The sequence below is a fragment of the Mus musculus genome, chromosome 18 (assembly GCF_000001635.26).
Source record: "Mus musculus strain C57BL/6J chromosome 18, GRCm38.p6 C57BL/6J".
Lineage (NCBI taxonomy): Eukaryota > Metazoa > Chordata > Mammalia > Rodentia > Muridae > Mus > Mus musculus.
Window position 1 is genome coordinate 67,772,675 of NC_000084.6, and position 27,330 is coordinate 67,800,004.

At 42.1% G+C, this 27,330-nt stretch overlaps 1 protein-coding gene and 2 long non-coding RNA genes across 5 annotated transcripts; 1 reads left to right on the forward strand and 2 right to left on the reverse strand.

Annotated features, from left to right (window-relative positions):
* Gm26910 lies at window positions 1-3,017 on the reverse strand. Its single transcript, XR_386302.3, has 2 exons — window positions 1,729-3,017; window positions 1-1,280 (listed from the first exon to the last, which is right to left on the reverse strand). It is a non-coding gene; the product is annotated as a predicted gene, 26910 (long non-coding RNA).
* Window positions 2,202-22,813, forward strand: Seh1l (SEH1-like (S. cerevisiae). 3 transcript variants are annotated; one of them, NM_001039088.1, is made up of 9 exons: window positions 2,202-2,446; window positions 6,531-6,581; window positions 11,241-11,387; window positions 12,213-12,424; window positions 14,482-14,580; window positions 16,018-16,158; window positions 16,666-16,823; window positions 19,190-19,340; window positions 20,476-22,813. In NM_001039088.1, the coding sequence occupies exons 1-9, from the start codon at window positions 2,336-2,338 to the stop codon at window positions 20,486-20,488; spliced, it is 1,083 nt and encodes a 360-aa protein (NP_001034177.1). In that variant the 5' UTR covers window positions 2,202-2,335; the 3' UTR covers window positions 20,489-22,813. The 3 variants fall into 3 exon arrangements, with proteins under 3 accessions (NP_001034177.1, NP_001347863.1, NP_082388.1); NM_001360934.1 differs by having other exon boundaries at window positions 22,043-22,813; NM_028112.2 differs by lacking the exon at window positions 20,476-22,813 and having other exon boundaries at window positions 19,190-19,919.
* Window positions 3,359-27,269, reverse strand: 4930549G23Rik (RIKEN cDNA 4930549G23 gene). The gene is made up of 4 exons (NR_045376.1): window positions 27,187-27,269; window positions 18,145-18,275; window positions 16,678-16,803; window positions 3,359-3,598 (listed from the first exon to the last, which is right to left on the reverse strand). It is a non-coding gene; the product is annotated as an RIKEN cDNA 4930549G23 gene (long non-coding RNA).
* Window positions 27,270-27,330: the final 61 nt, after the last annotated feature.

Here is a 27,330-nt window from a genome sequence, read left to right on the forward strand (position 1 = left end):
TTTTTTTACTGAGTATGGGGCTTAATACAGAGATTCACAACTGGTCACGGTGCAGAGAATAATTATCTGTGGCATGCTCAGCCATAAACAGGGCAGCGGTAATCTCGTCCTCTCTTCCAAGTCTCAGGATACATCCCAGAAGAGGGGATGGAGAGATTGCAGGAGCCAGGTATGGGGAGGACTGCAGTGAAACTGTTTTCTGGACATTGCTCTCATGAATGGGAAACAGCTGTGACTGTCTGCACAAGGCCTGCACAATATCAAGCCACACTTCGGCAGGCATGGCTGGAGACAGCATCACATGTGGAAGGGTTGATGAACAGGGAGTGGTTTCTAGTAGCATAGGATTTTTAGGATAATGAAACTATTCTGTATGATTTTGCAATGATTGATACAAGCCATTTTTTGTTTCAAACCTATAGAATATATGCCAAGGATGAGCCCTAATGTCAATTACAGACTAGGATGCTGTTGTTTATGGTCTCACTGTAGGTTCACTGACTCTAACAATAATGCATATACCTGCCTGTGATTTAAAAACTTATGTCTGCTTTTTCTTTTCTTTTCTTTCTTTTTTTCTCGAGAAAGGGTTTCTCTGTGTAGTCCTGGAATTCACTCTGAGACCAGCCTGGCCTTGAACTCACAGAGATCTCCTGCCTCAGCCTTATGAGTGCTGGGATTAAAGAAGAGTACCACCTCTGCCCAGCAGGTCTGATTTTCTAAAAGTTCTATTCCTTCTATTCCATATTCTACTTTCAGTAAATGTTTACTGTCTTTAAACTTGGCTTTGAGGAGTTAGAACAATGGCTCAGCAGTTAAGGTTACTGGCTGCTTTTGCAGAGGACCTGGGTTGGGCTCCCAGTACCCACCAGGCAGCTCACACCCTGTATAACTCCAGTTCTAGGAGATTCAACAATCTCTTCTAGTCTCTACAGGTACTGCATATACATGCTATACTACAAACACGAAGGCAATCCACTCTTACATATAAAAATAAATACATCTCTAAAAAATGATAAACAGCTTTCATAAATGTTTACTTTTAAAAGTATAGACTTAATTGTACTTTTTTATTATAGTGTGTTTTGTTTCTGGGAATTAATGAATAGTTATTAGTTTTACACACAGCTGATGGACCTGGGCTCTACCTCTAAAATAGGAATAAAATCTCAGAAAGGATTACTTTTATTTATGTCTCTGTGTGTATGTTTATCTGTTGTGTGCAGGAAGAGTGAAGATCCTCAAGGAATCCAGATGTTTCAGATTCTCTGGAGCTGGAACTAAAATAAAGGTGGTGAGTCATTCAAGCCATGCCCCAGAGTTTATTAATTTAAAGATGAGTAAGGAAAACTCAAGACTGGTAAGATCATTTCACTATCGGTCTCTGCAGGTCTCTGTACAATTCCATCAGGGAACAAGTGGGTCCAGTTATTTTGAGACCCTTTAAAGTCTGCCTTTTAAAACGATTCCCATTCTTTAAACATCCTTATTTTTCTCTGTATGCATGTTTCACCTATATATATGTCTGTGCACCAAGTGTATCCTGGCGCTCATGGAACCAAAGTCAAGAGTTTGATCTCGTGGGAGTTAGACAGACAACCTCTCTCTCACCTAAAACCCTTGTAGAATGAATGTTCCACCACTTCCCGAGTTTGACTGACTCTCCTGATTTGAGCACTTTCCTTCACACGTTTCTCTTTGCAGGCTATTTTTGTTTGTTTTACTTACTTCTCCATTAAAGACTGGCTCCATTCAAGTAAATATTGGATATCCTTCTGGGTCTTGCCATCACCCCAGGTGACTTTCTAGAAAGTCTTTTTCCACATTCTGTTTTGCTGACACCCTTGAGCCTGCTGTACTTGTGCCATCTTTCATCACTGACTGCTGCTTCAGGTTCTCCACTCCTCTTCAATTTCATCCTTCGGGCGGACTTTGCACTCGCTGAGCGGGACTCCCTAAGCCACAACTTTGGGCGTCCCCATCATTCCTAAGAAGCTCTGGTTACGCGGTTGAACCACCCACTCAAATTGGCTGCGGGAAGTGTCTACTAGCTCTGTGCACGGATCACGTGTTTTCGGAGGCGCACACCCCCAGGCTGACCCCGGAAGGTGCTTTCACTTTTCCATCCTCCGTCTCCCAGCTTCGTCTGCTGCTGCAGCGAGGTCCGGACGCAGGCTCCGCCCGCGCAGGGCGTGTCCCTCGGGGCGTGGCGCGCCGGGGCCGACGCGGGCGGGCAGGCGAGGGCCGACGTGCCGTACGTGCCTCCGCGGTGGTCCGGGGGCTGCGGGCCGCACCGCCGCCCTCTCGGAGGCGGGCCCGGCAGACGGCGGCGGCCATGTTTGTGGCGCGCAGCATCGCGGCGGACCACAAGGACCTCATCCACGATGTGTCTTTCGACTTCCACGGGCGCCGGATGGCCACCTGCTCCAGCGATCAGAGCGTCAAGGTGCGCGCGGCACTCGCCGCTGCCCGGCCGGGAGGGGAGGGAGGCGGCGCAGAAGGGATTAGCCCGGACCGAGGCGCGTGCGAGCCGCAGCCGCCGACGCCGCCACGCCGGAAGCGGCGAGAGCCCTCCCCGCCGGCGGATTGTGGGGTCACGGCCTCCCGCGCTCGCGGCGTCTTCCTACCGCGCCTGCGCGGTGCGGCTCTCGGCCTGGGGCGCTCGCTAAGCGCACGCGCATGCTGGGCCTGCGGCGTGGGCCGCGGCTGTCGCGCTTGTGCGGACTTTGGGGTTCTTTTTCCTCTGGCGCTGTGTGTGTCATTCCTGTGGGCCTCGCCTGTGTTCCTCTGCCCAGGACACATGGGATGCCCTGAAGGGCTAATACACGCCAGTCACACACACACACGTTTTCTGAGATTATCTTAGACTCTAGACCCGGCTGTAGTCCTCCAGTCTCAGTTTCACCACGCTGGGGTTCCAAGTCTGAACTCCTTCACAACGCCAAAATAGCTGGACACCAGGTTTTAATTCTTGTTCATGTTCAAGTGGTCTCTGAAGATGGTTATCACAAGTGTGCGTTGAATGTGCTACGATGTTTTTTTTTTTTTTTTTTTTTTTTTTTTTTTTTTTGGGAGACAGGGTCTCAGTCCTGTATCCCCAAGTGATCTGCCTGCCTCTGCCGAGAGTGGTGTGATTAAATATGTGCGCCACCAGGAACGAGGCCACTCCCCTAACCCCACAATTTCAAAGACTTATTCGTGTGAGTGTTCTGTCTGCGTGTATGAAGGTGCACTACCTGGTGTCTTTGCGGGTCAGAAGAGGGAGTTAAGATTGTGATCCATCTTGTTGGGAGAACCGATCCTGGGTCCTTTGTTGGCCAAGGAGTGCAGCTGATTTATGTAGCAGACATCAAATTATAGCCTTTAGGAATGGTATTTACTAAGGTAATACAGCAATATTGGGAGAGAACGTACTTCTGCATTTCGATGCTTGCTTCCGTGCACAGACAACCAGTGAAGGGGCTACTTTAGCTGTCAGGCTACCAAACTGCCTGTGGCTTTCACAGCTTGGTCGCAGGATTGCTCGTCTCTGCTGCTTCTGCTGTAGTCACCCCTCTGGCATCTCTGCAGGTGATTTTGTGTGCTCGCTCTGTTCACGCTATTGAAAAAGAAAAAGACATCTCTCAAGCCTTTTATGAGGCCTATATCACATTAGGAGGGATGACCTACAGCTGACTGACTTAGTGAGCCTGAGTAGCCTGCTTGGAGAACCAGAGAAAGTGGTCTTTGAGCCACTTAGCCCTCAACCTTTTAGCACCTGTTACAGCAGTCCCTGCTAGGTCACTAGGTGGAATTGCCTGGTGGAAATGGTTGACGGTCCTCCAGAGTTCCTCAAAGCTTGTGAGAGAGTAAAAAGTGCCGGCAGCTGGGCTGGAGCTGTGCCTTCAGGATTGCAGTCAGGTGTAGTCATGGACACTTTTCTCTGGACTTGTGGGAGAGTTCTATATAGTTGGTGTTTGGATTAAGGGCAGTCAGGTTGTCCAGAGTACATTTTCTTTTCTTTTTTCTTTTTTGATACTACATCGTAGCTCAGGCTGTCTTGGAACTCCCTATGTGGAATAGATTGTCCTGGAACTCAGAGACCCAAGGGCTGGGATTAGAGGTGTGGGCCACTACTCCACTACTTTAGTACTTTATCTTACTCAAGAGGTTTGTGTTTATACACACTTTTTTAAAAAATCTGTGTAAATGATAGACTTTCTTTTAGGAAAAAGTTACTGTGGAGCTGGAGAGATAGCTTCATGATTAAGAGTGAGTATCCTCTTGAGATGAACTAAGCTTGGCTCTCAGCACTAATAGTCCGCGGCTCACAACCATCTGTAACTGCGGCTCCAGTAGATCCCGTGCACCAGTGCTGCCTTCTGGCTTCTCTGTGATCTTCACTCAGCGTGCATGCACACTTACACATGTAAATGATTCTTTAAAAAAAGTAACTAGTAAGTTCCTTGCTATCTGAACAACTCACTGTATTTACCAATCTTCTCCGTTCTTTGAATGTTTTTTTACTTTTAAAGAATGTCCTCAAGCTGGATGTGGTAGCACACGCCTTTAATCCCAGCTCCTGGGAGGCTGGGGTAGTTGGATTAGTTCCAGGCCAGTGTGGTCTACATAGTGGGTTCCAGGACAGTCAGCACTATGTAGAGAGACCCTGTCTTAAAAACAAAAGGCTGGGAGGTGGTGGTGTATGCCTTTAATCCTAGCACTCAAGAGGTAGAGACCAGCTTGGTTAACAGAGTGAGTTCCAGGACTACATAGTGAAACAAAACAAAACAAACAGATTTTTGTCAAGTTCATTCTGGGATAGTTGAATGCCTGTGCTGACTTTATAAGGTTCATTATTTGTATATGTGCATGTATGTGTGCCTGTATGAGGTCAGAAGGAACTGATCCCTTGGAGTTTCAGGCAGTTGTGAGCCATATGTGGGTGCTGAGAACTGAACCAGGGTCCACTACAAGAGCAGTAAGTGTTCTTAATTGCTGAGCCATCTTTCTAACCTCTTCATTGAATGTCTCTGTGTGTGTGTGTGTGTGTGTAAGCTTTTTGTGATGAATTACTTTCTCTCCCAATATTGTTACATTTTTCTTAGTAACTAGTTCTTAATACATTTTTGATAGATTAAATTAGAAGTTTTTTATAGTCTATGATTTTCTTGGTGTTTTTATTGAATATTTTACTTTAGCTTTGTTTTACATACCACTGATAAATGTTATCTTGTTTAATTTTATTATTTTGTGTGAATGGATGAATACTTGCACATGTATCTGTCCCTCCAGTGCCTCCAGAGGTCAGAAGATGGTGGAGGGTGCTGAGAATTGAACCTGGGTCCTGGTAGAAGAACACTGAGTACTCTTATATGCTGAGACATCTATCTATGAGACTGGTTGCTGCTATTTTATTTTATTTCATTTTACCTCATTACAATTTGTTACCTCAAAGTGAATAGCCACTGTGTGCAGCCCCCCTCACCCCACCCCAATCTGGTCTAGACTAGGCTGGCTTGGAACTTAGAGCTCCATCTGCTTCTGTCCCCCAGGAGTTAGGATTAAAGGTTATGCCACCAAGCTTGGCCCCACTGTGCTTCTGCAATCAGTTACAGAAATGTAGGCTGCAGTGTATCTGTAGAAGATTTTCACTTCTAGATTGACACTGTATTCAAGCACTTCTTTTCCTGTCTGCATAAGTCTCCTGGTTACGTTTTCCTGGCTTAGATGGAACAGGATGACTTCCTTTGTATTTGGTTCATGCTGTAAGCAAATTCTTTTTCACAATCCACTTAGTGCTACAGTTATTCAGGGCATGGGGAGGGGAGTTAAGAGGGTAGTAGAGACAGAGAAAGGCAGAGAGGAGGAGAGAGTAGAGAAATGGGGACCGGCCATGGCCACGTGGAGAGGGGGAAGGGAATTGGGAGTAAGGGAGCAAGAGAGAGAGGCAAGAGCGTAAGAAGGTAGGAGCTGTGCATTTATTTTCTTATCCTTTCTGTTGGTGAGCTCCAAGGCTAAAAATGGTTTCCAGGGGCAGTACTGAAATGCTTTCTATTGTTGAAGCACAAGCAAGGTGTGGTGTGGCTTGTGTCAGATCCGTGCCCTTCAGGCATGATTACAGGCTGTGAGTTAGGTGTTGATGAATGGCCAGTTTATGTCAAATCAGGTGTTTTTAAACAGAAATACACACTAAAAAAGATTATATATTGATTGGTTGGTAAAAAATGTTCTATCTGATAGAGGAACCTAAACTGCTAGGAACAGTGTTTTCATTAGTCAGAGTTCTCAGTAGAGCATTTGACTTTGCAAAGTCTCTGCATGGGACTTTGGGCTTAGTCTTCATTACACCACTAGCCCCTAATGGCAGTACCAGGGCTGGGAGGAAGGGGTGGCAGGAGGAAGAAGTGGGGAATATGGTTGCCTTTGTCTGAGCTCAGTTTGGTTTTCACTGACTGTCAGCCTGAGGGCGAGTGCTCCCTCACTGGTGCGTCCTTTGTGGAACTGAGGGTCCCTTGTGTCCACACTCAGTTACCTTTGTTTTCTTACAGGTGTGGGATAAGAGCGAGAGCGGAGACTGGCATTGTACAGCTAGCTGGAAGGTTAGTGTTTATTTTTACATGGTTTGAGAAAATTGAAATGTTTGCTATTTTGGTATTAATAATTTGGTGTTCATCTTTGAGAAAATGATAAACCTGATACAGTGTTTTCCTGAAATATAGTTCCTGTTTTTTTAATTACTGTTTTGTTATAAGAGTAATAGTAAATTTGATAATAAGAATATTTGTAGTTCTGGCCAGGCATGGAATCTCAGTGCCTTGGGAGGCTGACGCTGGAGATTGCCGTGAGTTAGAGGCCAGCTTGGATACAGAGTGAGACCCTGTCTCAAAACAAAACCATAGAGTGGAAAATAGTATTTTTGTATCATTCTGCAATAACTACCTCTAGGGTTTGAGCATAGTTCATGTTTTTTCCCTTCCTCTTACTGCCCACCCAACTTTATGTTCTTTCTCAAACAAAAACAAAAAAATCCATAAAACCACAAAAATAAAAATTAGAACAAGCAAAAGACTCTAAGACAAAAAAAAAAAATGCCAAAAGAAAACAAAAACTTCATAAACTGTCCATGGAGGTCTTTGTGTTGGCCAACTGCTCCTGTACATGGGGCTGCCTGAGGTGTGGTTGATATCCACAGTGAGACTCCACTGAAGAAAACGGATTTTTCCTTTGTTAACAGGTATCAGTTATAGATAATGTCTTGTTTAGAGGTGGGACCCTGTGTCCATTTCTCTCCCTCAGCCTGGGACCCTTCTGGCTTGAACCCCTGTATGCTCCTTAGTGTATGAGTTCGTATGTGCATCGCTCCTGTTCTAGAAGTCCCTGTTTGCTTGGTGTCGTCTATCACTTCTGGCTGTTCAAATCTTCGGTACAGAGCCTTAGCCTTGAAGGGACGCTTTGATGAAAACGTCCCATGTAGGACTGAGTGCCCCAGAGTCCGTTGTGGGTGCACATTGTCCAGTTGTGGGTCTCGTTAATTCCCATCTACTGCAAGAAGCAGCTTCTCTGTTGAGGGTTGAGCAAGGCTCTGATCTATGGGCATAGCAGTCTGTTATTAGGAGTCACTTTAGTGTTAAGATCCTTTGTCAGAATCGTAGCTGTAAGTGACCCACCTAGGCGTAGGTTCTTGGCCATCTTAGCAGTGTCGAGTCAGTTAGAAAGTGTTGGTTTCTTCCACAGTAGGTTTGCCACTATTGCTCTAATACTATCTTGCAGATAGGTCGCTTGTAGGTCACACGATTTGCAGCTCGGTGGCCCCAACTATGACTTTCAGGTACTAACATGAGTTTTAGATTTAAATCATTATCTTTTCTTAAGTTTCAAAAATTGGTCTAAAGAGGCCCTTAGGACTGTCATTGCTTGAAGATCAATCTGTTTCCTCCTCAGCCTGGTCCTCACAGAATGTATACTTCTGCCTTATACTTACTGATAATTGATTGTCCTAAAGGGGCGTGGGGTGGTCTGTCCTGGAATGGTTGGTATTTTCATAACCCAACATGACACAGGTTCACTGAGGACAGATTTCTTTCCATGGCTTCAGCCTTGACAGGGGGATCAGATGAACTAGACAGATACTCCTTTCAGTGACTTAGCATGCCTGTGTAGAGCTGTTGCTTGTTGCTCTTGTTAGAGCTTGACCTATTCAGACGAAGGCAGAGATGCCAGTTTTTCCATCCTCTGTTCAGTTACCTTGTGGACCTCTGAGGAATCCATAATTTTTAAAAAAAAATTTTTGTTTTTAAAGATTTATCTATTTATTATATATGAGTATACCTTAGCTGTCTTGATACACACCAGAAGAGGGCATCAGATCTTATTACAGATGGTTATGAGCCACCATGTGGTTGCTGAGATTTGAACTCAAGACCTCTGGAAGAAGAGCAGTCAGTACTCTTAACTGCTGAGCCATCTTTCCAGTCCCGGAATCCATAATTTTTCGCAAAAGCAGTTTCTGAGTATTTGTTATGTGACCATAGTTTGTAGCAGTGCTATTTTCTCCTGGCCTCACATGACTATTGCCGTCACAAAGCCGAGTTGCCTTGGTGACTTCCAGAATACCCTGGCCCTGTAGTCACAGTAAGGGAATGAGTAGATAGCACAGTGATGGCTGACTCTATGCTAATACAGAAGGCTGTAGAGCTGTTAATATTCTTTCTTAGAAAGAGCTGGGAAAGAGTCAGCACACCCTCCGTTGAAGCTGACCTTGGTCTTGGGTGTTTCTATATAGACAAGGTAGGAGGTTGACTGAAGGTGGCATGCAGTGATCAGCCAGGCTGATGGGGGGCTTGGTGATACAGTTATCTTTCTGTGCTAACCCACTCTCATACTCCTGTAAGTAACCCAAGCAAAGTCACTGGTCTGCTCAGCTAGACATGGATAGAATCCACTGGATAGAATTCTACTGGATACCCCTAAGAAGAGACACATAGCACTGTAATAGTGTAGATATAGTCCTTTGTACCTGGCTAGTTTCCAGTAGCGTACTTTTTAGTTTCATCCATGTTGTGTTTTATGTATGTCTTCATCTTTTCTCTTTTCTTTTTTTTAAAGATTTATTTTTTGTATATGAGTACACACTGTAGCTGTACGGATAGTTGTGCCTTCATCTGGTTGTTGGGAATTGAATTTAGGACCTCTGCTTGTTCCGGTCAACCCTGCTTGTTCCAGTCAGCCTGGCTCGCTCTGGCCCAAAGATTTATTATAAATAAACACACTTGTAGCTGTCTTCAGACGAGCCAGAAGAGGGCATCAAATCCCATTACAGATGGTTATGAGCCACCGTGTAAATGATAGGGTAGGCTAATTAACCAATTTTTGCTTTGGGTCTATGGTAGGAATAGATGGGTTAAAGTCCCCACACATTTTGCAGCTCTGTATCAAAAATAGAAAGTCATGCTTGCATGGCAAACGTTTTACTGACTAAGCTGTTCCACAGATCCCCAGTTGTTTCTTTGAGCCAGGGTCTTGCTCTGTAGCCCAGGCTATTCTGAACTTGCAGTAGTAGTTCTTTCTCAGCTTCCTATTATGTACATCAACATGCCATGTGCAAAAGAAGCGCCTGTCTCAGTTTAGTATTGTCCTGTGACTTGGAAGGCTATTTAGAAACATCCAGTAAATATTCTGTGTTGATTAAGGGATGGTGATTTAAAAGTTTGTTATGTTTGTTTGAGATTGGAGCTTGCAGTGTAAATCAAGCAGGCTGTCCTGTTTATATCTGTCTTCCATCTGCTAAGAGTACAAGCACCTTCCACCACACTTGGCTTCATAATTTAATTTTTGAGAAAGGATCTTGCGCCGGGCGTGTTGGCGCACGCATTTAATCCCAGCACTCGGGAGGCAGAGGCAGGCGGATTTCTGAGTTCGAGGCCAGCCTGGTCTACAAAGTGAGCTCCAGAACAGCCAGGGCTACACAGAGAAACCCTGTCTCAAAAAAAAAAAAAAAAAAAAAAAAAGAGAGAGAGAAAGGATCTTGCTTTTAAACCCTGGTTGGTCTAGTATTTGCTGTGTAGACAAGGCTGGCCTTGTTCACAGAGATGGACCTGCCTGGATTAAAGGCATATGCCACCATGCCTGATTATTGAATTTTTTAAAAATTGTGGTGACATCTTTGTGCAGACCTCATTCTTTAGTTAAAATAAGAATCTAACACTTGGCTAATCAAATATGTAGCACAGTGTGTCTTTTAGTTGATAGCTTTTTTTTTAAAGTAATTGTATGTAAGTACACTGCAGCTGTTTTCAGACATCCTAGGAGAGGGCATCAGATCTCATTACGGATGGTTGTGAGTCACCATGTGGTTCCTGAAATTTGAACACAGGACCTTCAGAATCACAGAGAACAGGCGGTGCTCTTAACCACTGAGCCATCTCTCCAGTCCAGTTGATAGCTTTTAAAAGTCAGAATTAAAGGTGGAGCCCAGAAGATTAGATGAACAGATGAGAAGTGGGCGGTTTGCTTTTTGTTGTGATACTGTCTTGTAGAAGTTACAGGTCTCAGAAACAATTCTTTCTTTTTTCTTCAAGACAGGGTTTCTCTGTGTAGCCCTGGCTGTCCTGGAACTCACTCTGTAGACCAGACTAGCCTTGAACTCAGAAATCCACTTACCTCTGCCTCCCAAGTGCTGGGATTAAAGGTGTGTGCCACCAATGCCTGCCTGACAACAATTTTTTTTTTTAAAGATTTATTATATGTAAGTACATTGTAGCTGTTTTCAGACACGGCAGAAGAAAGCATCGAATCCCATTACAGATGGTTGTAAGCCACTGAGTAGTTGCTGAGATTTGAACTGAGGACCTCTGGAAGAGCAGGAGGTCTTATTCAAAATAAGATAAAAATTAATTTAAAAAGAATACCAACTCTAGGGGTTGATGAGATAGCTCAGCAGTTAAGAAGACTGTTTGTCCAGAGGTCACATGATGGCTCATGCCATCTACTAAGGGATTGGATGCTGTCTTCTGGCATATAGGTGTACGTGTGGACAGAACACTCATACATATGAAAAGAATAAATAATAAGTACAAGTCCAGAAGTCTACTATCCTAAATATCTTACAAAAGTTCTAGGTTTTTAGAAATTAACTTTTTATTTAAATGTTACATTGTGTCTTTCTTGTCTTACTGAAGTAAAACTACTTGTGTTCTATTATTTTCCCAAGTAAAATGGTATGTGTGAAGTGAGTAAAATCAGTTTTGCTTTTCAAACAGACACATAGTGGATCTGTATGGCGTGTGACGTGGGCTCATCCTGAATTTGGACAAGTTTTGGCTTCCTGTTCTTTTGACCGAACAGCAGCTGTATGGGAAGAAATAGTGGGAGAATCAAACGATAAACTTCGAGGACAGAGTCACTGGGTGAGATTAGCTCCTTGCTCTTCTTCCCATATTCTCTCCTGTTCATTTCACTTTGGCTTGGCTCACACTGGTAACCAGGCTTTTCCTTGTTCCAATGGGGAGCCCATAGGGTTTTCTTTGCACCAGATTTTGTGTATTTGTGTATTTTATATGATTTTGTACAGTAGTTGAGTGTAGAGTTTTAGGCTTCTGATTTGTAGTCCTTCCAAGGCTTCATGCACTGTCAGTCACGGAGCTGCACTATTCCAAGCTTCCCCTCCTTTGTCTGCTTTAAACTCTACCTCAGTTGATCGTTAGCCTGTGTGCTGCTCATGTTCCTCGACTCTCAAAGTAGAGAATTAAATAAACTAGAGTATAAGACGTTCCAGTTTATTGTATGAAGTGTTTTATTTTCCTTTCAATTTCTTTTTCTTTTTAAAATATTTATTTATTTATTTATTTATTTATTTATTTATTTATTGTTATATGTAAGTACACTGTAGCTGTCTTCAGACATACCAGAAGAGGGCATCAGATCTCATTACAGAAGGTTCTGAGCCACTATGTGGGTGCTGGGATTTGAACTCAGGACCTTTGGAAGAGCAGTCGGTGCCATCTCGCCAGCCCCCTTTCTCTCTCTTACAGTCATAAGTATTCATTAATTTATTTAGAGATTGTATATGCAAAGTGCTTCACTGGAAATAGAGATCAAGAGTGGCTTTACATTTCTGATGCAAGAATGAAAACATAATGAATGGCAGAGTTGCCTGTGAATCTAACACACTGCCTCTTCAGATCCATCACAGTCCTTTTCATGTATGGTTTAAATTGTATTTTTCTTTCCAGGTGAAGAGGACAACTCTAGTGGACAGCAGAACCTCTGTTACTGATGTGAAATTTGCTCCCAAACATATGGGTCTGATGTTGGCCACCTGTTCAGCAGATGGTATAGTAAGGGTCTACGAGGCTCCCGATGTGATGAACCTCAGCCAGTGGTCTCTGCAGCACGAGGTCTCGTGTAAGCTGTGCTGCAGCTGCATTTCCTGGAACCCTTCCAGGTAAGCGCGGCCTTCTAAAGTGGCCAGGGCAGGTTGCAAGCTAAGAATTTACTGCTTGAATTTCTCAGATGCTTTTTGTAATTAGATAATATTATCCAGAAGACAGTTTCCACTTTCCTAGCTCCATAAAATGGAGGAACCCATTCATTATCAACCGTTTGGTGAGAACTTCTGACAAATTTTCTATGTATATAAAAATAAGTTAGGATATTTTTCGGAGACAGCTCTGTGCAAATAACCAGATACATACCAACCCAAGAAGACAGACTATACTCAGTCATGCATAGAACTCAGCCATTTTCCTCAAGGATCTTTTTCTCACAGAAAAATACTTTGTGATCATTTCTTCACATTTTAGTATATAATTTATTTTAAAGCATCCAATTAGTGAATCCCTTAATCAATTAATTAATGTACTGATTGGAAAGATCCTTATCTTATTGACTATGCTGGTATAGAACTTGCTGTGTAACCAGCCAGCTCTGGTGTTGAACTTTCCTGCTTCACCCTCTTGAGTGTTGGTCATCATGTCTGTCCCTTCGTTATTCCTGTTTATCAATTTTTTTTTTTTTTTTTTGGTTGTTCAAGACAGGGTTTCTCTGTGTAGCCCTGGCTGTCCTGGAACTAACTCTGTAGACCAGGCTGGCCTCGAAACTTAGAAATCCGCCTGCCTCTGCCTCTGCCTCCCGAGTGCTGGGGTTAAAGGCATGCTCCACCACCGCCCAGTCCATGATTGCTTTTTATTTATTATTTATTTTAATTACTTGGTAAGAAAATATGCAAATAACTAGAAGAGTAGAAATCAAACCCGAAAGTTCTCTTTTCTGAAAGGAAATGCTGTCAGTAGCTTATAGTCTAGCTTTTAATTCTGGTAGCCACTGTTACATACTAGATGATTATTCTTGCTCTCTTAGATTTTAACTGTTTATATGCACTGATAGCGGAATATGACTGGTATATATGTTATTTGTGGTAATCTTTAGTTGTTATGCTGGTAACTGAAGTTTTAAATTTATCTGTACTTAGTGATTAGTTCTTAGATTATATGATTCCTCTTTTAAATTTTTAAAAACGTAAAGAATTTTTATTTTATGTATATCGGTATTTCTCCTGTTTATGTCTTTACACTGCCATCACGCAGTGTCTGTGGAAGCCAGAGAGGGCTTTAGACTCTCTGGAACTGGAGTAGTAGACCACCGAGAGCCACCATGTATGTGGTGCTGGGAGTCAAACCCAGGTCTTCTGGAAGAGCAGCCAGTGCTCTTAACCTGGTTGCCATCTATATAGTCTCAATGATTCCTCTCTTACAAAGGAGAAAATTAGCCAAGTGATGGTGGTGCAAGCATCTAATCCCAGCACTCCGGTGGCAGAGGCAGAAGTAGAGGGGCAGAGGCAGAGAGGCAGAGGCAGGTGGATTTCTGAGTTTGAGGCCAGCCTGGTCTACAGTGTGAGTTCCAGGACAGCCAGGGCTACACAGAGAAATTCTGTCTTGATAACCTGGAAGAGGCGAGAGATGTAGAGAATGAATGAGCTTATTTTGCCCCTGTTTCATGCTGAGACTTCTTTCTATTCAATTCTGTTACATTGTTATAAATACATGATGAATATTTATAATGTTTGGGTTCTATAAATATTAACATGGGTATAGATATTTTGTCTGTGAGCTCTAGTTGACTCTGAACCTTAGCAGCCAGGTTATGTGAATATTTATTATAGATATACTCTCTCACCATAGTTCTTTGTAGCTTATCAAGTTTTCTGTTTAGATTAGTGGATCTAATTATGTGATGCTTTAGTAACAAAGCTCTAGTTTAGTTTTTTCCCAGTGTTAACTGTTGGAATGCCCTTGTTTAGAAGAAGCGCTTCTTGAGAAGCAGTCGTGAGGGACAGTGTGTGAGGTGCTCACACAAACATGTAGTGCGGCAGGGCTGTGGTGAACATCCAGATGTGATGGGGAGGCCAGGCACTTGTAGGTTGTCTGTCTCCTGGAGTCCAGGTCTGAATCCTGTTAAGCCAGCAGCTTATTGTATTACATAAGTGTTTGCCTTCCTTCCTAGCTCTCGTGCTCATCCCCCCATGATCGCTGTGGGAAGTGATGATAGCAGTCCAAATTCAATGGCCAAGGTTCAGATTTTTGAATACAATGAAAATACCAGGTCAGTACTGCTTTGTTCCAAATTGTGTTTACGTCTTAAACGGCTGTCCTTTATTGTCTGCGTTGTACGGGATTCACTGTTACCTGATTCACTGTTTCCTGAGAGATTCCAAGTTCTGTGCTATTTATACTTGGTGGTTTTTTTTCCAAGACAGGGTTTCTACATAAATAAAATCTTTTTTTTAAAGATTATTTACTTATTTTATGTATATATGAGTACACTGTAGCTGTCTTTAGACACACCAGAAGAGGGCATCAGATCTCATTATGGGTGGTTGTGAGCCACCATGTAGTTGTTGGGAATTGAACTCAGGACCTCTGGAGGAGCAGTCAGTGCTCTTAACGGATGAACCTTTTTTCCAGTCCAAACCGAGACTTTATTTTAGATAAGTTTTGATTAAGTATTTTAAGATACACTTAAATTGTAAAGGAGCAGACTGGGCCTTATTTTGGTTCTTGGGCCAATCCGACAGAATTTTTTTCTTTACCTATTAGTGATCTGTCCATGGAGGCCAGAGCTCTGAAATCCAGTTGTTGGCCTGGCTGTGCTCTTTCTTGGCTGTGCTCTTTGCTGGCTCTTCCAGCGATTGAGCCCAGAATCCTGGGCTGTGGCAGCCATTCTAGGCATCTCCCCTGCTTTGTATTTTTTCACTCTGTTTTTTCTTAGAAACATTTACTTTGTGTAGCCCTGACTGTCCTGGAACTTACTCGGGAGACTACGCTAGCCTCAAACTTGGAGATCCACTTACCTCTGCTACCCTAATGCTGGGATTAAAGGCGTGGGCTACCACTGCCCTGTTTATCCTGTTTTGTCTTATCTAAGGGCATTGAATTTTAGAGTCAGTCCTACTCTAGTGATAATGAATAAGGAATAGATAAATAAAAAACTTTTTTTTTTTTTGGAATAAGGTTATTCCAGTTTGGGCCTATGAGTTAAGTCATTTGGGGGCCACTATTGAGTGCCCCCAAAAGGCAAGCATTTTCTGAGAAACATTGAGATATGTTGATGAACTTTTTCACGTTTCTGACATTTAAAAGAAAAAATTAGTTATTCATTTATTTTGAAATGTACATAGTTCTGGTGGGCCTGGAGCTCATAGAAGGTTTTCCTGCCTCTCTGCCTCCACAGTGCTGGGCTTAAAGCGGTATGCCACCAAGCCTGGTTGAAACTTTCTATTTTAAGATTTATACTTGTTCATTTACATGTGTATACGTGAGTACATGTCACCTATCTGCTGGTGCCTGCAGAGGCCAGAGAACAACATTTAGATCTCTTGAAGCTGGAGTTACAGGCAGGTGTGAACCCCCTGAAGTAGGTGTTGGGAATCCAGCTGTGGCACTGGATACAGCCAGTGCTCTTAACCCTGAGCCATCGCTCCAGCCTCAAGTTTTGTGAGTTTTATTTCTGAAAATTTTAATTCCTTTTTCTTTGAATTAGGAAATATGCGAAAGCTGAGACTCTTATGACAGTCACAGACCCCGTCCATGATATCGCGTTTGCTCCAAATTTGGGAAGATCTTTCCACATCCTGGCAGTAGCAACCAAAGATGTAAGAATTTTCACATTAAAACCTCTGAGGTAAGTTGTAGGAAAATGAGGAATTTGAAAGTACTCTTTCCTTCTGCTTCTCTTCCTTTGTAGAGAACAGTAAAGGCACAGGTCTGCAGACAGAGTCCTCTTGTGATTGTTTTATGTGGCTTTTTGGAGTGAGGGTTTAGTTTGAATTGTTTCAGTTCCTTGATTCTATGCTTTCTTTCTGCTACTCTGTCTTGTAAAATGTAACATCTGTTAGATTCTGAACCTTGTTTGAGAGAGTAATGTGCTCTTTTGTTTCTTCTTCTCCCCCTCCCCCAAAAAAAGAGGCACTGAGTATTATCTGTGGGGTGAAGTTAAGTCCAGATTTTGGAGAAGTCAAATGGAATGATGTTCAAGTAGTCCGAAGGTTGAGTAGGGAGTGGGGGAGTGGGCATCAGGAAAGAATATGTTAAGTGTATTTATTTGTATTTCTTACTTCAAATGTGTGTTTATGTATGAGTACATATGCACAGAAAACACTTTTTGAAAACTTTTAAAATCTTTTTTTAGGAAAGAACTTACTTCCTCTGGTGGTCCAACAAAATTTGAAATCCATATTGTGGCTCAGTTTGATAATCATAATTCTCAGGTCTGGAGGGTGAGTTGGAACATAACAGGGACAGTCCTGGCGTCTTCAGGAGATGACGGCTGTGTTAGGTTGTGGAAAGGTAAAGTTTAACAGAGGGGTAGTTGTTCCTTATAGTTACTTTTTACTTAAAAGTATAAACTCTGAAATATATTTTTAAATTTCTTTTTAATATTGTTTAAAATAATTGTGCTATATTTGTACTGTTTTGAATATCAGATAACCTAGTTCATAGAATTAATGGCCAATTGAATTGTTTTATTTCTATGTGGAAGAAAGCCAGTTTTAAAACTAATTAGAACATGGGGTATCTCCAGGAAAAGCTAATGTGGGTAACTGCTTTATTAAACCCTGGAGAGGCCTCCGTTTGTCTTTGGTAAAAGTATTTGCCTCCCTTGAGTAAGGACATGAGTGTGAGTGTCTTCAACCCCCTGCTCCTTTAGGGAACTGGGGGCGGAGAGAGAGGAGACTTCTAAGAAGCCTAGGGTCCTTTATCTGGTACACATAGGTCAGTGAAAAAAACCAGTAGAGTCCTTATAAACAAGGTGGAAATGGGGGCTGACAGCTGAAATTAACCTCTGCAAGGGTGCTGTGGCACACGCTGAAATAAAACACTCGCACACGCACACATGCACACACTTTCTGTCTCTCACTCAAAGACTAAATCCATCATCTTTTCTGATTGTGAGTTTCTTGTGCTACACTGAGGGGACTTGGTACAATCAGTGGACAGTGCCTTTGATGCCTGTAGCATCACAGTGGCTGACTCCATTCTGAGCATCAGCTATACAACTGCAGTGGGTCTTTTGCCCTCAGTTTTTGCTTCATAAAATACAGTTTGGATAAGCCTTGATGGCCTCCCATTTTCAGTCTTACAGTATATTCAGTAGGACCAGCCCAAACTTTCCTATCCTCAATTTGATTTTAAGGACTTCTGTCCTTTTTAGTCTCGTTGTTTCCCATTAGGCTCTTTAACTTTGATTTACTGACTTCAGTTTTGCATTCAAAGAATGAGACCATGCTGGATGAACCACTAAACTGTTATGCAGAAGTTTTCTTATCAGTACACATCTCTGAGCATAATCTACACAGTGCCACGTAATGTGCATAGCCAAGAAGACAGCTCCAATCCTTATTTAGATTAATTGTAAGAAAGCCAAAGCATTTGGGTTTATTTCTTTTAAAGACTTTGTTTTGGTATTAACTTGTGTTTGCAGAGGTCAGAGGACACTCTTGGGTATTGTTCTTCAGTTATGACTCACCTTTGTGTGTGAGACAAGGTCTTTCTTGCCTGGAAACTCACCAAGTAGGCTAGGCTAGGCTGGCTGGTCAGCTGTTGAGCCCCAGGGATTGGTCTGTCCCTGATAGTCTGTTGCTGGGATCACAAGGGCATACCACTGTACCTGGTTGATTCTGTCACTGACTCCAGTCCACGTGGCTGCAAGTCAAGCACTTCACTGAGTGAATTATTATTCCAGCCCAGATAGTAACTTCTTTATCTCTGAGCTTAGATAATTGTCACATCGAATCGTCTCTGAAAGAAGGAAATAGTAAAAAGCTTTCATGGTTTTTAAACAGCTAATTGTTTTTGATACAGGGTCTTATTCTGTAGCTTAGGCTGATCTGGAACTCACTGTGTGGCCCAGGGTTAGCCCCAAACTGAGACCAATTCTTCTGCCTCAAGTATGAGTCATCTTGGCTGGTTTAAATTAGTAATTCTTTGAAAACCTTAATGTATTTCTTCTAAAGATTGTACTTATCTAGAAGTAAATGTAGCTGGCTGGAGCTGTGGAGATGGCTCAGTTGGTAAAGAGCTTGCTGTAGCCAGGCAGAGGTGGTACATGCTTTGGTTTTGTTTGTTTGTTGGCCTCCCAAGTGGTGCATGCTTTTAATCCCAGCACTTGGGAGGCAGAGGCAGGCTGATTTCTGAGTTTGAGGCCAGCCTGGTCTACAGAGTGAGTTCCAGGACAGCCAAGGCTACACAGAAAAACCCTGTCTTGAAAAAAAACAAAAACAACAAATACAAAAAGAGAGCTTGCTGTAAAAGCGTGAGGACCGGAGCTCAGCTCCTCAGCACCTATGCGGAACCCAGGCCTAGTAGTGTGCAGTTGTAATCCTAGTTCAAGGGAGCTTAAGCAATAAGGTTTTTACAGCTATCCCGGCAGCTGGTGTGGTTAAATTGGTGAACTATATGTTCAGAGAGAGACTTTACCTCAAAAACCAAGATGGGGAGCCCAAGGGGAAGAGAGCCATCCAGGGTCAACATCTGGCTTCCACGTGCATGTTTGTGCAAGTGCATATGGACATGAATGGGAATACAGGCATACATTATACACAAATATTTTAAAAAATGTAGCCCATACTTTGTCTCATTTCCTGTAGGAGAAGATATGTATTTATATGGATAAATATTAGTCATGTTAATACATTTGGCTTTTTTTCTTTCAGCTAATTACATGGACAATTGGAAGTGTACTGGTATTTTGAAAGGTAACGGGAGCCCAGTAAATGGGAGTTCTCAGCTGGGAAACTCAAATCCTTCACTGAGCTCAAATATTCCAAATCTTCAAAATTCATTAAATGGAACTTCTGCTAGCAGGTAGGCTCTTCTGTGGGAAAAACTAGAAACCTCCTTCCCTGCCCCCATGCACACTTTTTATGTGTAGGGTGTTTTACCTGCTTGTATATCTCTGCTCCATAATGTGTGCAATGTTTGGGGAGGCCAAAGAGTCAAGTGTTTTGGAAGTGGAGTTACGGATTCATGTGAGCCACCATGTGGGTGCTCAGAATCAAACCTGGGTCCTTTGCAAGAGCAGCCAGGGCCCTTAATTGCTGAGCCACCTCTCCTGGTAGTCATACTAAAAGGTGAATTTTAAGATGGAATAAAGTAATTCACCAATAATTGTGACACTTACTCTTGGAATTTCACTCTTGTCTGTATTTAGTGGCTTCCTTGGTTATAGTATGGACAGTTTTTTAAGTCCATTGAATTATATTCTGGAATTCAGTGGTCAGTAAAAATGTTAGTCGTTTTATGATTCTGTGTTCTTTTCTGCAGCAGTGAAAGGAGATGTTGTTTAATAGAGCTGACTCTTAGATAAATATTCGGATGTTTTTAGTGCCTCTTGGGTAGGCTTTGTATCAAATCACATTGAAATTTTAAATAAAGTCCATAACTACAGCTTTGTGAGACCAGTGTGTGAAATGATTGGTCTTTTGTGTGTATAATAGTGTGTATAATAGTGGTAAAATACAAGATTTTGAAGTTTAGGCTCTTCTGCATACATTTAAAACAAAATTTGACATAATCTAGAGTCAGTTTTTGTCATTCATATTTCAAATATGTAAATTTGCAATATAAAAAATTTAAAATATGCCTTTGAGTATAATTTGGAATAGAGGTTGGGAAACTTCAAAATTCCACTTTAAAATGGCTCTGTGTTACCCTATTGTAACCTATTTCTTAATCAAGAAATTTTGCTGTTTGATTTTGAGGTTTTAAGTATTTGCAACTATAGAAAGTGTTTCCAGTTACTATGGAGAAGAACAAATTATTTTATGAAGGAAAGCATAGTAGAGTTAATTTTTAAAAATCTGGTTTTAGGTTACAGCTTTAGTTCTGTGTTATTTTCTTCCATAAATAGCTTTGATCTGTTTTCTTATTGTGCCAATAACCATCTATGTTAGATCTGTGATGCATTCTCCTTCTCCGTTTGTGTTGTGTCCTTTAACAGAAAGCACAGCTGAGTACAAGCTAGCTGGAGTAACTTTGCTGTTTTGCTGCTTGTTGCATGCACACAGGAATGGAAATCAACTCCTTTTCCCCTTCCCCAGCGCCGTTTGATCTCTTCCAAGATGCACCAGCAGCCCGTTCACTACTACACACAGTCCAAAAGGCCTTTAAAGTGACAGTGTATATAACTTTTGTACTAGTCAGCCTCCTGACACTATAAATGGAAAGGCTTTTTGTTGACACATCATCACCAAAACAATTTTTTGGGATGTTCTGGAGACTAACTTGGGAAAGCATTGCTATTATCCTCATAAGCATTTGGGAGGAGGGAAAATATAATTTTATTCCGTTTGGAGAATATAGGAATATGTCTTTTATTTTCTAAAACAATAAGCTAAAATGATGAGTTTTTATAATTTTAATTTGAAAATCGAATAAATATTTTCTTAAAGATTGTTTTGAGTGGTAATGTGTTTACCTTTTGTAGAATTGCTCTATAGGTGATATTATCCACACAACGACTTTACAGGTGATATTATCCACACAATGACTTTACAGGTGATATTATCCACACAACCACTTTACAGGTGATATTATCCACACAACGACTTTTTCTTGTAATTAAAAATACTAGTAACCTGGCACCACAGTCTATACAATGGTTTGTAGCCAAGCAGCACATTAGCATTTGCTAGTTTAGAAGTGGAAACACTTCTAAGTTTTCATCTCATACCCATTACAAAGATGGATGTTTCTAATATATGCATGAATGTTTATGGTATGATCCTACACATCTTCGTTTCTTTTAAGACAATTTGGAAACATAAGTTGACATTTTTCAGAAAATGTGCATGCAATTGAAATTCCATGTCTCAGGATTTTTAATGTGTTGTTTCAATGAGTTCCTGTCTTTTGACACTTTTGACTTTGATGACAAAGTTATACACCTTTTTATTGACTAAACTGCATACATATTACGGGTAAGTTATAAGATGGTAGATATAATTCTATGAGCCTTTTTTGCACCAAAATTCTGTAGCTATTCTAAGTTTTTTGCAGGAAACTAAGGCTGTCCAATGGTTGTATTTTTCAAAGCCTGTGGCATGACCAGCTTTCCCGTGTAGTTTATTGGAGTTGGTTCTCAGTATCATGTACGCACCTAGGAGGTGTGCCTGCCGCTGCAGCACATGCAGGACTGCTGACAGTGGAAAGCAATGTAAATGAAAGAATCAGATGGGATTAGACAAGGCTTCACATTTATAAAATGAATGTCTCTGTAACATAGGTACTGGTAATTTGGGGGGGCATTTTAACTTTAACATATTGTATTTTTTTTCAAACTTTTATACTTCTTAAGCAACCTTGATTCAAGTGCAAGTCTTGATTTGTACTGTTGTTCTATCGGTTGTGGCATGAATATACAAGCTTTTTTTCCTTCCTTCCAGCATGTTTTCTCTTCTTTGGTTCTCTTTGTATTTACTGCTTTTCTCTTTTTCTTCTGTTTCCCTCCCTCCTTTCCCCTCTGTTGTTTTTGTTTTGGTGTTTTGTTCCTGTCTTCATTATTTCAGGTATTTCTTTCCCCCTCTGGATTCCCCACGGGCTGGATCAAGATGGTCCAGTTGTGCCCAGCTCCTTCCTCCTCCTGCTCCTCTGCTAGAGCACTCTTGCGATGCCAACCTCCAGTATCCTCACCCTCGCAGAGGATACCTCTCTCGGCCTCTTAACCCCTTACCTGAGAATGAAGGGGTGTAAAATACTGACGTAAAGGCCTTATCCAGATGCTTGTAAATGCTTTTATTCTGGGCTGCTTTTTGGTTTCTTCATTTTCTTTTAGAAGATCCTTCTTATTTAGGGCATGTCTTGCATGTATCACAACTCAAGTGTTTGAAACCAAACCTTTTTTTGTACTTCTGCACAAGGAAGCCTTGGCTTCACTAGTTGGTTACCTTTGATGAGAGGAGCTTCAGAAAAAGCAATATTAACTGTGAAAGATTCCCAGTATCTGATTCAAAGTGCCTGCCTTGTAAATTCTGTGTGGAGTTGTTACCATAGAGTTCAGGTTTGTCTGTTGATAGGTAGCTTCATAGGAGAGCGTATCATTGTGAACTTCACTCTGGACTTCAGACATTAAGAAATGTTTTGAATTTTATACGCTGATGTTACAGATGACTGTAAAATAAATCATTCCTGTGTATAAAGCAGCAAATCATAAGGATATTTTTGTCTTTTTTTTCTTTTTTTAAAGGAAAATGCCTTTCACTACTGGGAATTAATACTTAAGGATTTTGTAATTATCCTCCAAGTAGGTTATTTAATAAAAATATTTTTAAAAATGTGAATCTGTTGTCTTATAAAAAAGCCACATGTACTTGGGTTTTGAGAGTCTGTATAGGCTGACCTGGAGGTGAATATGTAGCCTAGCACAGTCTTGAGCTCCTCACATAACCTACATTTACCTCCCTGGGATTACAGGCTTGTCCCCATACCTGGCTAAAATGGATGCACTTTAAGATAATTTAGACATGGCGTCCTTTTCCCATGTCACAAAACAAAACCAAACACAAGAAAACACAAGCCAGAACAACCTCAGGGGATAAGCAAGTCTTACACTTAAAAAGTACAGTGCCAGGTGAGATGGCTCAGTGGGTAAAGATGCCTGCCACCAGACCTGACCACCCGAGTTCACTCTAGAAACCACACACATGGTGGTAGGAAAGAACCAACCCCTGCAGGCAGTTCTCTGACTCCACACAAATATCTCATTGAGAGTGAGTTTACACACAAACACTAACATAAAATAAATAAGAATGTCATTAAAGATAGAATGTCAACATGCAAATTAACATTGAGAACTGACAAGTGTTTTCAGTCTCATTACTCAGCATTGTTATCATTATTAGTTCTTTTTGAAGCAGGCGTTCTACATAGCCTTGGTCTTGGAACTCACTGTGTACACCAGGCTGGTTCTTGAGATTTGCCTGCCTCTGCCTCCTGAATGCTGAGATTATAGACATGCACCACCATGCCCAACTCAGCATTATTTTGTAGATGAAGTTAGAAATCAAGCTTTTTTAAAACAGTGGAGCTAGTAATCTTATTTTGACCATTTCTTTTGAATTGTTAAGGCAAAAGGTTATCTTCTCTAAAAATTGTATTTTAATTATGTCTGTGTTTGGGTACGTGCATGAATGAATGCAGGTGCTCTTGGAGTCCAGAAGAGGGCGTCAGATTCTCTGGAGCTGGGCAGTTGTGAGCTGATGGACAGTGGAGCTGGGAGCCTAACTTGGGTTCTCAGCTAGAGTAGCAGGCACTCTTAAACACTCCAGCCCAAAGAGATGTATGTTTTTTAATGTATGTTACTTTCTTTTTTATTAGATATTTTCTTTATATACATTTCAAATGCTATCCCAAAAGTTCCCTATACCCTCCCTCCACCATGCTCACCTACTCACCCACTCCCGCTTCTTGGCCTTGGCATTCCCCTGTACTGGGGCATATAAAGTTTGCAATACCAAGGGGCCTCTCTTCCCAGTGATGGCTGACTAGGGGCCATCTTCTGCTACATATGCAGCTAGAGATTCCAGCTCTGGGGGTACTGGTTTGTTCATATTGTTGTTCCACCTATAGGGTTGCAGACCCCTTCAGCTCCTTGGGTGCTTTCTCTAGCTTCTCCATTGGGGCCCTGTGTTCCATCTTATAGATGACTGTGAGCATCCACTTGTGTATTTGCCAGGCACTTGCATAACCTCATACGAGACAGCTATAATAGGGTCCCTTCAGCAAAATCTTTCTGGCATATGCAATAGTGTCTGGGTTTGGTGGCCAAAGAGATGTTTTAAGAAGCATTTCATATGTGCATGTACATTTTTTTTATACTGGTGACATTGTTAAAACATTATTTATAGAACATCTTAACTTGGAGAGGATAAAGACTAGATAGAAGGGATCTTAGTTTAATTAAATATTTGAGTTGTGTTTAATGCCAAATAAGTCAGACATGGTGGTGCATGTCTGTAATTCCAGCACTTGGGATGCTGTGATAATTCTCAGAATTAACAGTTTATGTCTTCGAGATTTCAGTGGCTCTATTACAGAGTTAGAATGAGACTTTGAGACCGACCATTCTCCAACTTAATGTAGTGAGTATTTCTTAGCTAGCATGTCCAGTATACTAATGGTGTACGCTAGAGGATATATGAAAAATAAAAAAGGTGATCAGTCAGCCTGCAGATGCATTTTAGTGAGAGAAAACACTTGTGTAGTATAGTGAATAACAGGGACTCTGCTTTATAGTCACGATTGCACTACTGACTTAAAACCACTGACTTGCCTTAGCTGGGAGAATGTGGAAGGGATGTGGCATTCTCACAGGTTGGCTAAGGTGGAGAAATAGGGCTGTTTTCAGGGAACACGACTGTTGATTGGTATATATTTTTTTTTAATAAAGCTATTTTATTGGGTTAGTCTACCTCTACCTCGCTTCCAATCCCAGACACTAGGTAGGAGGGAAAGGTTACAAGGGGAAAGGGGATCTAGACCTCTTGACAACTTCCTGCTGACTGGGGCACTGGGTTTGGTGGTGGTGTGAGGGGGCAGTCCAATCTTAGCATCTCCCGCTTCTCATTGGTTTGCTTACAAACAAATGCCAAGGCACAACAGTAGCCAGGAGCAGCAGCCTCCACAGCCTCTCTCATACCCTCTCCAGACTCCTGAGAACTAAACTATGTGCAGCTAGCATACAGCACACCCCTGCTGGTGAAAGAGGCAAACCAGCCACCTGCTGTGAAGCAGCCTCTTATCCCACACCCGGGGTTAAAACAAAGATATTCACATACCTGGACCTTTAAAGAATCCAAAATTCTTACTACACATGATATTTAAAGTGAGATTACTCTGAATTCATATTCTGTAACTGAGATTGGATACTGGGCTGAGGCAGTCCACTGACAGCATTTGGGACTGGAGCTGTCCTGTTTATGTTTTGGATGGGTTTCACTTCTGTTTCTTTGGAAGGCACTACTGGTTGTAGGGCCTCTATTGGCTAAGTTCTAAAAATGCCTTGCAGACTACATTGGGAATTTCAGTCTTTCTTTCTAGTTGGCAAAGTAAGGTAAGGTACAGGCTAAGACAGTAGGAGCACTGATCTGTCGAGTGGGCGGTGCTTTCTTGGGTGTGTGAATTGAAGGCCCCAGTTATCCCCATTTTACAAATGAAGGCACATAACCAAGACCAGGAAGACTTGGTTTACATATAGGCAGTTTAGCCTTAAGAGTTCATTCAGGCTTGGGCCGGGCGGTTTGTGGCGTATGCCTTTAATCCCAGCACTTGGGAGGCAAAGGCAGGCGGATTTCTGAGTTCGAGGCCAGCCTGGTCTACAGAGTGAGTTCCAGGACAGCCAGGGCTATAAAGACAAACCCTGTCAAAAACCAAAGAGCTGCCTTGAGGGGGTGGAGAGATGGCTCAGAGGTTAAAAGTGCTGACTGGTCTTCCAGACGTCCTGAGTTCAATTCTCAGCAACCACTGGTGGCTATGATGGTGACTCACAGCCATCAGTAATGAGATTTAATGCCCTCTTCTGGTGTGTCCGAAGAAAGTGACATTGTACTCACATACCTAAAATAAGTCTTAAAAAAATTGCTTGCATAGACTTTGGTCCATCTCTGGAGAATCAACAGGTTGCTGAGTGTTTTAGGATAAGTTCTAGTGACTTGAGGATTGTGGATCGTTCTTGCATTGGGAACCCAGGGATACAGAGTGAATGACACAAAGGAACTCTTCAACCCCATTGCACAGCTCACCTCCAATTGGGTTAAGATCTTTGTGAAAGAAGGGTAGTTTGTATAGATTGCTTTGAGCCCTATAGCAGAGGGTTTGTTAAGTTTTTGTTTGATTTTGGGTTTTCATTGGATGTGACATACAATTATCACAAAAGGGAAAAAATATGAGAAGGGGACAGGTGGACAGCAGAGTGGAAGATAGGTTTTTTTTTTTTCCTTTGTAAACAGTCTCAGTTTTCTTTGTTTGTTTGTTTGTTTTTTTCAAAACAGGGTTTCTCTGTATTGTCCTGGAACTCACTCTGTAGACCAGGCTGGCCTCGAACTCAGAAATCCGCCTGCCTCTGCCTCCCAAGCGCTGGGATTAAAGGCGTGTGCTCCTACGCCCAGCTAAGTGTTTTTAAATAGACATTCAAAAGCTGTTGAAGGTAAGGAGTTTGTTTAGGAAGAGAAGGAGTCCTTTCCCCTTTGAGACGGTTACGTTTTAAGACAGACTCGATACATTTTTCAGATAAAATTTGTGCGGAGCCGGGCGGTGGTGGCGCACGCCTTTAATCTCAGCACTTGGGAGTCAGAGGCAGGCGGATTTCTGAGTTCGAGGCCAGCCTGGTCTACAGAGTGAGTTCCAGGACAGCCCTGTCTCGAACCACCCCAAAACAAACAAACAAACAAACAAACAAAACTTGTAAACAAAACTTGTACGGAGCAAAGACGGTGATGGGGTTTGTGTGATTTGGAAGAATGGCAGTTAAGGAAATAAATTTCCCCCTGTTGGTCCCAGCTTTCTCCCAGGCGATTAGGTGTAGCTAACTTTCGTGACGTGTGTACCCCAAGGAATGATTTGTTAAAAGCAAACCGTGAAGCTATGAGTCCACCGGCGATAGGAAAATTAAAACAAAAAAAAAAACCAGCCTAGTGGGGAGAGGCGACTTACGGACCTTTGGGGAGATCTCACACTGAGGAATGAATCCCATGGTTTTCACAACGGCGCCTACGGGAAGGTTTCTCCCATCTAAACTGCGCGGCTTCGGGCCTTCAAATCCAGGAACACGCGGTTCTTACCAATCACAGGCTTCTGCCCG

Bases quoted from the DNA above. Each gene is read 5' to 3' on its own strand.
- Seh1l (NM_001360934.1), top strand. From the start codon at position 2,336: ATGTTTGTGGCGCGCAGCATCGCGGCGGACCACAAGGACCTCATCCAC. The intron at 2,447-6,530 runs GTGCGCGCGGCA...GTTTTCTTACAG, and splicing joins CCAGCGATCAGAGCGTCAAG to GTGTGGGATAAGAGCGAGAG. The intron at 12,425-14,481 runs GTAAGCGCGGCC...CTTCCTTCCTAG, and splicing joins ATTTCCTGGAACCCTTCCAG to CTCTCGTGCTCATCCCCCCA.